Source organism: Helobdella robusta (genome assembly GCF_000326865.2).
Source record: "Helobdella robusta unplaced genomic scaffold HELROscaffold_9, whole genome shotgun sequence".
Taxonomy (NCBI): domain Eukaryota; kingdom Metazoa; phylum Annelida; class Clitellata; order Rhynchobdellida; family Glossiphoniidae; genus Helobdella; species Helobdella robusta.
Genome location: NW_008705512.1, coordinates 1242130 through 1252695, shown reverse-complemented (window position 1 = coordinate 1252695; position 10566 = coordinate 1242130). Strand labels below are relative to the sequence as shown.

Sequence of the window (10566 nt, the reverse complement as noted above, 5' to 3'; positions counted from 1 at the left end):
ATTATAACGATATTGAATGTTTTGATGAGATTTCTGCTGATGCTTGTCAGTTATACCCTCATTATTCTGGGTAGTTATAATGTGTGTAATGTAACAAACAAACAAACCGATCAAGCCAAACAAACAAACAAACGAACGAACAAACAAACAAACAAAAAATATAAATTACACCATGAATTGCATAAAAACACACAAATTTTGAATTTTCTTTACTTTCATACTGCATTTTTTTGTGTAGTTACTATCAACTTAAAATTTGATTTTATGATTCTAATTTAAAACAATTTTAACTGGTTGTAATGCTGGACAAGTTGCTGATGTTGTTGATGTTTTGGCAATCTGTATTATTTTGTTGATGTTATTGTTAATGTGTTGTTGATGTTTTGGATGTTGTTAACAACATCAATAACGTTGTTGATGTAGTTGTTGTAGTAGTTGTTGTTGTAGTTTTTGTAGCAGTTGTTGTTGTAGTAGTAGTTGTTGTTGTATTAGTTGTTGTAGTAGTAGTTGTTTTTTTTTGTAGTTGCGTGCACTTCCGCAAGTTTGAAAAAATAGAAATGTATGACGGCGTCGTTTTCTTGAATGTTGTTTCAATGCATACGGAGGTTTTTAATTTCGTTGCCGAGTGCAATCTATTAATATCATCTAAGTGTGAATATTTTTTGATTAGTTATATTATATATAAATATATGTTTATATATATTTTTATTTATATTTTATGTGTGTATGTTAGAACGTCAGTGGAGAATGACGCGAGTGCACACAAGCAATAAAAGAGTGAAATTTTCAATCAATATTATGAAAAATTGTTCATTTTATGAGATGTTTCATTACACTCCTTCCCCTCCATCCTACTGTCACCCAGGCTGATTAACAAGCTGAAGAACACAGAGAGAGAAAGAGAAAGGAAGAAAAAGTTGCTATACAGATAAACATACACACGCACACACTACAGACACACAGATGCATACACAGACACAGATGCATACACAGGCGCATAGACAGACGCACAGACACAAGCATTCAAATTGAATATTCTCATGGAAGCATTTGTGTATTAGGACGACGACGACCTCTGCCCGTCCGAACGATGTCCAATGCTTCCAGCGCGCTTGCAACGTTTCAGAATAATTGAATCTTATTAACCACATTTGTTTGCTTTGTCTGATGAGGTTGAAAATATATTTCAATATTTTTCAGTCCATAAATTCCATTGTTGCTAGAGTTATTTATATTTTTTCATTATTTAATAGCCAGATGTTATTGGGAAGGGAAGAGTTTTTGAGACTATAAATGTTAATAATTTTAACTTAAATGAACAATTACACGTGAACAGTATAAAACTATTTCTTTTAACTACATTATTAACGTGTAATTGCCGAATGTATTGATAGCTGATGAATAAGAAGTATATACGTGAATTAAGTATTCGTGCATGGGCGGGCACATTGTACCTTATACCCACATCGTACGCGGTCCTGCCTGGCACCCCTTCAGTTTCCATCGGTGTCGTTTTTCCTCATCTTTTAAATCCTGATACAACTGGTCTTGAGAAATTATATTTTTAATTAATGAATTTAAAGACCGATATTAAAAAATTACTTCAATTTCAATTTCTTATTCTGCAAAATAAAAATTCGTTTTTGCAAAATTTTCTTATATAATTAGAAAATAAGCCGTTAAATGTTTAAAAATCATGGAAAAAGAATTTAGACTAGAGTAAAAAGTTAGTTCGAACCGAGCTGTGATTAGGAAAAAAGTGAATGTGGAAAGCCTGACCAAATAAATGATACGTCGTTTTGGGTTTTTAATTTCAGAAAAGAACTGTTGATTCTATAATGTCAATTGAACAAATTATTACTGAATATTGTGTTGAAATAAAAAATTCAATCATTTATCTTTCGCATTTCTCCAGTTAAGGTAAAAAAAATTGCCGCTCATTAAATGAAAAATAGATTTCTAAACATTACATGACTGCAAAAAGCGAATCTTAAAAGTTCGAAAGCCACAAACAACAACATGCAACAAATTAAACGTATCCGCTGCGTGTGGATGAACAAACACGTGTACACCTGCATGTACGTGACAAGTTGTACTGTTCACAGCACACAAGTTGTACAGTTCAATTCACACAAGTTGTACAGTTCACATAAACATACGCAGCTGTGTTTTACGGATAATTCTTGCTTGACGTTTGGTCCCAAGCTGAGGTGCAAACATGACAGCAGTCAGGTTCACGAGACGTTGGCATGTTGGCCTTGGCTGGCAGCATGTGCAATTACTTGCAATTACTTTTTGTTGCTGTAATCATTATGCAATCTCTTCAGCAGGGCTTCATTATTTTCATTGCTTCATAACTTAATGACTGCCTAAAAATATGTTGAGAGCACTTTCAGGATCAAGTTGATAACTTTTTGTCCAAGTCCAGTTCTCCAACCGACATGAAAATGTTGAAAATTTTTATTTGACTTATTCTGATTCATTTTTTGGTTAGTAATACTTTGAAAGGCAAATTGGTGAATAGATCATAGAAATATGGTAAAAAATAACAAATGCTCTGTAGTGCAAAACGAACGGACAACAATTCAACATGCAATTAAATAACAAACTCATAAAAACGAACAAAAATGTTATGCAAGATTCTCTAAAAACGTTTTGTAAAAAATTTTAAAAGCTTTCAAAAGCTTAGATTTTAAAAAAATTGATTAAAAAATCGAACAATGAAGATGCTGCTTGGAATGAAAATTCATTTTCGTGGCATGTTCAAAAACAAGATGAAATATTTTTTTCTTCAAAAAGTTAAGATTTTATTTAACAATCTTCTTTGTTTCACTAGTTTATAAGCAATCATTAGCTACCAGAGAATGTGTATGTGTGTTTTTGTATGTGCGCACATGTGTGTGTGCGTGTGTGTGTGTGTGTGTATGTGTGTGTGTGTGCGTGTGTTCTTGGATATTCAATGAAACTTTACATAACAAATTATAAAAACTAGAGATGAACGAACAGACCAGCCAGCAGTTTACCAATCTTTGCAGTTGTTTAAAAATGTGTTTGCAGCTACTTTCATATAATGTCGAATTTCTTTCTAGAAGAATATATGATTTATTGATAATTATTCAACTGTAACTCAAGTATTTGCTCAATTTTCAACTGACTAAGATTTAAAAATTTTCATCGGTTCGCTAAAATAGTTGAGATGATTGTCACAATATAAACATTCTACGGAAAATAATAACTCGCAGTTTAAAATAATATAAATAATCTTAAAACTGCACGCATTACAATTCATTTATACAATTCATTTTTCCATCCATCCATTCATGCACTACAATCCATCCATACATCCATCCATCCATCCATCCATCCACGCGTAACAATTCATGCGAGCATAGAAATGCATGGCAGTCAGACATGCATTGGAAATTGGAACATTTCTTAATACTTAATAACCTGTTCAGTATGCAGGAGTTGGTGCTTCTAACCTTAAGTTCTTATCAGGCGCGTGGTAGATGGATGGATGGATGGATGGATGGATGGATGGATGGATGGATGGATGGATGGATGGATGGATGGATGGATGGATGGATGGATGGATGGATGGATGGATGGATGGATGGATGGATGGATGGATGGATGGATGGATGGATGGATGGATGGATGGATGGATGGATGGATGGATGGATGGATGGATGGATGGATGGATGGATGGATGGATGGATGGATGGATGGATGGATGGATGGATGGATGGATGGATGGATGGACGGATGGATGGATGTATGGATGGATGGATGGATGGATGGTCGAACCTTTTGATGGATAATTTGATGAATGCATTTATGCATGGATAGATGAATGAATGGATGAATAAATGAATGAATGAACGAACGAACGAACAAACGAATGAATGAATGAAGCAGACGATTCCCATCAAAGAATTGAGCGCCGCAAATTGAAACGACTGACATGAGACCCATTCAAATTCCATCAACACATGGAACGAGGAAACTCATAAATTCTTAAAAAGATAATTTTATGATATTATAACATCTATTTCAAATTCACTCTATGCTGTGATAGATCAAGTTCCATAGAACAATATTTAATAAGTTTTCATTTCCGTTTAAATAGTCATTCTTTATCCATTTGTATTCTTAATCAAAATGAAAAGCCTATTACATATAACATCACAAAAATCATGATCTTTGCATTGTTGAAAATTCATTGAGATTCGAATTGAGAAAAAATTGCAACAAAGGTCTAGGCCGGCAGGGTTTGGTTCGATGCTAATAAAGTGATAGCGTTGTAATTCCCACCTTCAAGACATCCACGTTGCTCACATAAGACGAATGTTAGAAAAATTGCAAAACAGTAAAGTAAGTGGGATTAGCATAAAAAATGTCGCAAAAAATTTAGTTAAGCAGCAAAGTTCCTCCCGGCACAAGTTCCCTAGCACTACCACTATGTGTACAGTGAGTCAAAAATTCATTCTCCTCCTAGAGGAAATAAATTTATTTCAAATGTGCGTGCGGATCTAATTCATGTTTGTTGTATTGCTATTAAAAATCAAAATAAGCAAAGTTTTTTAAAAATTTTTTGCACGGGTCAGCATAAGTTTAAATTACCACCTCCATATTCCTTCGATGGTTTTGGTCATGGTCGGATGGCTGAAAATTGATTACGAATAATTTCAATTTGATTCAATTTTTCATTTATTCCCAAATAAGTTGTTTAATATTATTATTGTTAAATATATCAAATGACATTTTTTAACTTTAATTTAGTTATTATTTATTTTTAAATAGATTTAGTTTTTTTTATAAATATTGAAACAGCAGAGCACACTACAAGATTTTGCAGTCAAAAGTAATTCATTTTTTCAATTCAGATCACGTCTGCTTAATAAAAATTTAAGTTCCGATCACATAAGCAGAGCATGAACGAAGAATATGAAGGAAGCATGAAACTCATGGACATTCTTCTGCTAAAGTACATCTTAATTATTTGTGGAAATTTGTTAATGTTATTTATAAATATAATCTTCTTTGTCAATCAATATTATAAACCATTAACTCATTTGTTTGATTGAAAATCTTCATCACTGATTCTTGGAAAAAACAACAAATGAGTTATTATATCCTGACAATCATTCTTTGAAAAAATACTTGAGTTGTTATGCCCAATGAAAAACATTGATGGATGTTATAAACATCATTAATTAACTTTTATCAAATTTCCAGGTTTTTATTAGAATGATGTGCGTGTTTTGTGTCTGTAAGTTTAAATGAACACTGGCCGCAGAGAACTTGCATATTTTATTGTTTATGGATTATTTAAAAATTTCTACACGCCAATCACGTGTGCAGACTTGTACGAAGTTGTTAACCGGCAGACGGCAGTTGCTTCATTTCAGGCAAACATCGTAAATTAATTAAAAAAGTATCTATAGATCTGTATCCAAGGATTTATGGAGCGCCCCTGTTGTCCTATTGTATAACTTCAGAAGCGCTAGCTACATTCGAAAATGTCAACACAAATGATGTTTCAACGTTTTTTGAAACGTTTGTTGAATTCCTTCAAATCTACAGGTAGTCAGTTCCAGATTTTGCAGATGAAACAAAAAATCTTCTTTTCCCAAAACGAAACAAATTGAATTTAGGAAGCCAAAGTGTCTCGTGGCTGAGTGTGTGTGTGTCAGTCTACCACTCCCACGACTCTGGTTCAAATCCTGTAGTTTCTGCAGGTTCATCCGGATAGCCGACTCCCGGCCAACCCAGCCGTCCTTCCTTCCGAGGTCGGTAAATGGGGAGACGACGTAAGTTGTCGCATGTTGGCCGCGAGATGGCTCAGTGGTTCAAATGCTCGCTGAGTCATACATCTCAATGGCTATTATATACTCAGCGTATGTGATGCGGTGCTTGCGCGTGCACATAAATACATGTGTACGTCGTGTGAAAAGGATAAACAGCCTTTGTGGCGAAGATGGCTGCTTCAAATATTAAAGGATGAAATTATAAAGAACATAATGAAAGATATTTAAATAATCTATCTGTAACATTGTAAGTGGTTCTGCGTATGTCAGAGCTGCAATAATAAAGACTAAAAAAGATCACCATTATCGGAGAATCTCAGTCGACTCCGATTTGCAATTTCTAAAACTAATTAGTTGTTCTTTCAAATAAATTGGAACGACACCAGCAAGACAATCTCTGACTGGAAAAGCTGGTTTGAAAACGATTCTTTCTGGCATGCGGAGCCAGCGTAGATCATTCCTGATGTATGGGGATATTGAATCGAATTTCGAATAACCAGTAACAAGTCTAATTGCGGTGATCTGAACAGACTGCAAATCATCACGAAGGGATAAGTTGACACCAAACATAGTAGTAAAATCTTCCACAGATAAAACTTTTTTGTCTCAACTGCCAAAGAACCCCTCAAATAACTGTAAATTACTTTAAATGACATACCATTTAGAAAATTACGTGACAACAATAAGAGTATCAAGATATTATGATACTATGATATGATACTAATACTGATTGGTGGTTTCTTGTTCACTTGTAAATACGTATATGCTGGGTTAAAAATTACAAACAACAAGTCAAACTCTCAAAACTTTCAGCAGCAAGTGAACAAAAATCAAATATGCAGGCATTCCGCTTGTTTCAAAAAGCGAAAAGTTTGAAGAATGGTTAGTTATTGGGATGATGATCACAGGATCACATGATGGGAAGAATGATGACCGGCTAGCACGGCAGCCTACAACGAATTTGTGTGCATGATCCGAAGTCTTTCAGTTTGTGCAATTTGCTCTTAACTGATCTGTGTTGACTGTTGATCCAATTCTTTTGCATAAAATGAACATTTTATAATTACAAACTGTTAGCAAATCATGGTTCTTATTTTTCATGTTTCATACTTGGAATGGAACAATTTGTGGTAAAACTGACATTTCGTTTGCAAAAAAAATCTAAATAAGCTTCCACGCGCGTATGAACCACAGCTCGCAAGAAAATTATTACCCATCAGAAACTTTCAAAAAAGTCTGCCGTCATTCAACACAGTGTTGAGGGGCAGGTGATCTCCGGCATATCGCGGCCATTCATCAACTTTATCGTTAATCTATTATGATTCATCGTTTGTCTTTTCTTAATTTTTTGTGATGGATGTTGTTGCAGTATTTTTTAATCAGTTTTGAGGCTTGCATCTTCAATTTGTTTTTACCTCTGACGATCATCCATCCAACATGTACGTCGCCATCAGTTCAATTCTTCTCCGTTTTAAAACACCGCTGTACTAATATTTTGTTGTTTTAGATTTGTTGCCATGAGGACTGCTTCACGTTTAATGTTTTTTTTATTTCATTATTGTTTAATAAGAGGTTTTATAAATGGGTTTAAAATAAAATTTTAATTCACAATATTTTATATTCGCAATGAGACTATGTGTGAAAATTTCAAGGATTGTTAGCTGGTTTTTCCAGTCTTATTTTTAAAGTACTTAAGTGATGATAATGATAACGATGATCATGATAATGACGATGATCATGATCATGATCACGATGATGACGACGAAGATGTTATATAATATAATTTACTCACAAGTCCTTATTTTATGATTTGATTGTAATAAAAATAAAAATTTAAAAATCTATTTTATTTTATTTAAATGTATAGATGTGAATTACTCAAAAAAAGTTACTGAACAAAATGAAACTAAACCTCAAAAGTGACCAGTCCATCTTGGTGGGTATCCAGCATATGGAAGATCACTCCGACAAACAGACTGCAATCTTAATTTCATTATCATTATTTCAAATTTACCTTTTCCTACAATTAATCGTCGTTCCTTTGTTAATCATAATAGTTATCAGCCAATACCATTTAGCTTTTTATGTTTATGTTGTCAAAAATAAAACAAATTGAAAAAAATGATTTTTATGTAAACAACTGTGAAAGAAACGCAAATATTATTAGATTATGTCAACAATGGCTTTATATGTACAAGCACAGATCACAATCAAAATATTTTAACAACGACTTACAAACCAAAACAAACCATTGAGAAATAATTTATTTTAAATAATTATTTAAAAAAATATAAAAAAAGTTTAAAGTTAAATTTGAAAATAGGAAGAACACCAGTGAGCCAACCTCCAAAAGGAAACATCTTGCTGTATATTTTTTTGAGGATCTGTTCAGTCAGGTAGCCGTTTGGACAATACTGAAATTGTGTTGCACGGTTTTTGAAAGTTTAAAAAAGTTTAGAGTTTATAATTGCAAATAAGATTTTATTAGAAACGTGCCGGATGCAAAAAAGCAACACAGACAATTTGATAAAATATGCATATATGAAATTATGGAATCGTATGTGTGAGGTACATTTGGTCAGAGGCGGATGTAAGGGGTCCCCGTTGTGAGAAGCGTTCTTATTTTTACATACGAAAACGCCGCCAGTTTTATTAGGAAAATTCCCCATAAAATGGGACAATAAGCAAAAATAAGGTCACCAGCGTAACTTTGGTCACACAATTTTGGTAATTAATGGTCTCCTTGTAAAATTTTTAATATTTTAAATTTTTCAAAATTTTTGCCGCACTGTCGGCATTGTCTAGTTCCGCCCCGTCGTTTGGTTCATAGCCATCAATTGCTACAATAAATTCAAATTTATTCATGAAAACAATTTCAAAGTGCAAAGCCGACTAAACAAAATTTCACCTTTTATAAATTAAGTCAATAACATTGTCATTTTCATGCACTTCACTAAAGATTTTATTGCATACAAGGGATTTGCATGAAAGCATTAATAAAAAACATCTCAAGAACATTTGCCGACAACAGTGCATCACCAAAGAAGAAGAAAGCACAACACATCAAAAAACGAAAAACAAACAATTAAATTAATGTTGTTAACATGGACAACTCTGCAACTTCATAATTAACGTCGGCAGTTTCAAGGGCTGACGACTAACCGAGTCCATTAACATATTTATTTTTTTTTAAACAAGTTTATTTCATGAAAATACATAAAAAAGGATTCCAAAAGAAACCAAAATTTCAAATAACAAGGAACCCCACAAAAAATAATAAAACACATTAATGTTGTCAAACGTCAGTATCAATTTTTAAAAACTAATTAGTATTGTTACAAAATTTTAGAATTAAAAAACATATGCGTAAAATTAAACTTGTTGCAACGAGAAAGAAAAAATTTTATTACGAAAAGAAAGAAATTCAAATAAAATGAATTAAATAAATTAGAATTACCTTAAATATAAAACCAAATTATAAAACCAAAATATAATATCAAAGAAATGTGTGTAAACAAGAAAAAATAATAAAACAATATTGTATACTAAATAAAATTAATTAAGATAAACATAAAAGAAAATTTTTTAATTTATATTTAAATGGTCGATAAACAGTACAAGTTCTTATAAAATTTGGTAGCCTGTTCCATTTATATACCCCATAAAAACATATATTTCTATATATTAGCTATTAGCAAATAAATACTACAAAAATCTCAACATCCACCGCAACGAACAACGTAAAGAACATGGTACCTTTGTAAGAACAAACAACACAACAAAAGAGGTAAAAACCTGTTTGAAGCCCCTGTACAAAGTTCGGATCTCGTCACTGCTGAACTTGGTGCTCTCCACTAGGTCCTCCAACTTGCTGATGTGAGGTCTGCTGTACGATATGTCCTCCGTCTCTCTGCTCACTGTCGACAATCAATTTCCCATTTAATTAAATTCTCGTAAGTTTTACTTAATAGTATCATTACAACCTTTTATTATTTTATATTATTTTAAACAATTTTCATATCTTCAAGTGTCCTATCGTATCGGATCGTATCTGATCCTAAGTGTCTTAAGTTTGCATCAATGTTATCTTCATTTTAGTTAGAGGATAGGAGTTTGCCAGAAAAATATACTTAAGTGAATTGTTAATAATGTTAATATTATATTATTGCCATTTCCGATTTTCATTATTTGTATTTCTACTATATTTGCTTTGAACGTTTATATAGTTTTTAAACTTTTATTGTTCATGAACGCTCAGCACTTACATCCAAATTTGTCAACTGTTGAATTATTTATGAACATTTGCACAAACTTCAACTACTTGTTTGTTGCTACATCGCAACATTCACTTCTTGTTATCTTCTTTTTCACGCAATGTGGTTTTTTGTACGTGAACATTTTCAAGTTTGTACTTTCAAAAACAAATCAAATCTTTCAGTTAATTTGAAAACGTAACATTTTAAATTGAGATAAATCAAAATTTTACAAACACTCTTTTGGATGCCTCAATATTTCAACACTCCGTTTTGTCCTAATTTGAGGACCTCGAAACATATTTGTTTCTGCTGAATTTCAAAAAGTTCTTGTAAAGTTTTGAACCTTGAACAACTTTTTAATTATTTTGAAATCTTTTTCAAAATTCTATAAACATCATTTAAAATTGTTGCTAACAAATCAATCATTCATTACATGCAAAATCATGGAAAGTTTTAGTTAAAAACTTAAAATTTTCAAACATTTTTGTAGATAAAAATTA

The 10566-nt window shown here is 32.4% G+C and overlaps 2 protein-coding genes across 2 annotated transcripts; one reads left to right on the top strand and one right to left on the bottom strand.

The window, feature by feature from the left end:
• Positions 1 to 2019: 2019 nt before the first annotated feature.
• Positions 2020 to 6000, top strand: HELRODRAFT_166041 (hypothetical protein; the record flags this gene model as incomplete). Its single annotated transcript, XM_009033077.1, has 5 exons — positions 2020 to 2251; positions 4322 to 4374; positions 4932 to 4987; positions 5658 to 5792; positions 5958 to 6000. The coding sequence occupies 5 exons, from the start codon at positions 2020 to 2022 to the stop codon at positions 5998 to 6000; spliced, it is 519 nt and encodes a 172-aa protein (XP_009031325.1).
• A 1723-nt stretch (positions 6001 to 7723) lies between these two features.
• On the bottom strand, positions 7724 to 10112 carry HELRODRAFT_166040 (hypothetical protein; the record flags this gene model as incomplete). The annotated part of the gene is made up of 4 exons (XM_009033076.1): positions 7724 to 7830; positions 8155 to 8224; positions 9606 to 9727; positions 10076 to 10112. 4 exons carry the CDS (start codon positions 10110 to 10112, stop codon positions 7724 to 7726), a joined length of 336 nt encoding a protein of 111 aa, XP_009031324.1.
• Between the last annotated feature and the right edge of the window lie 454 nt (positions 10113 to 10566).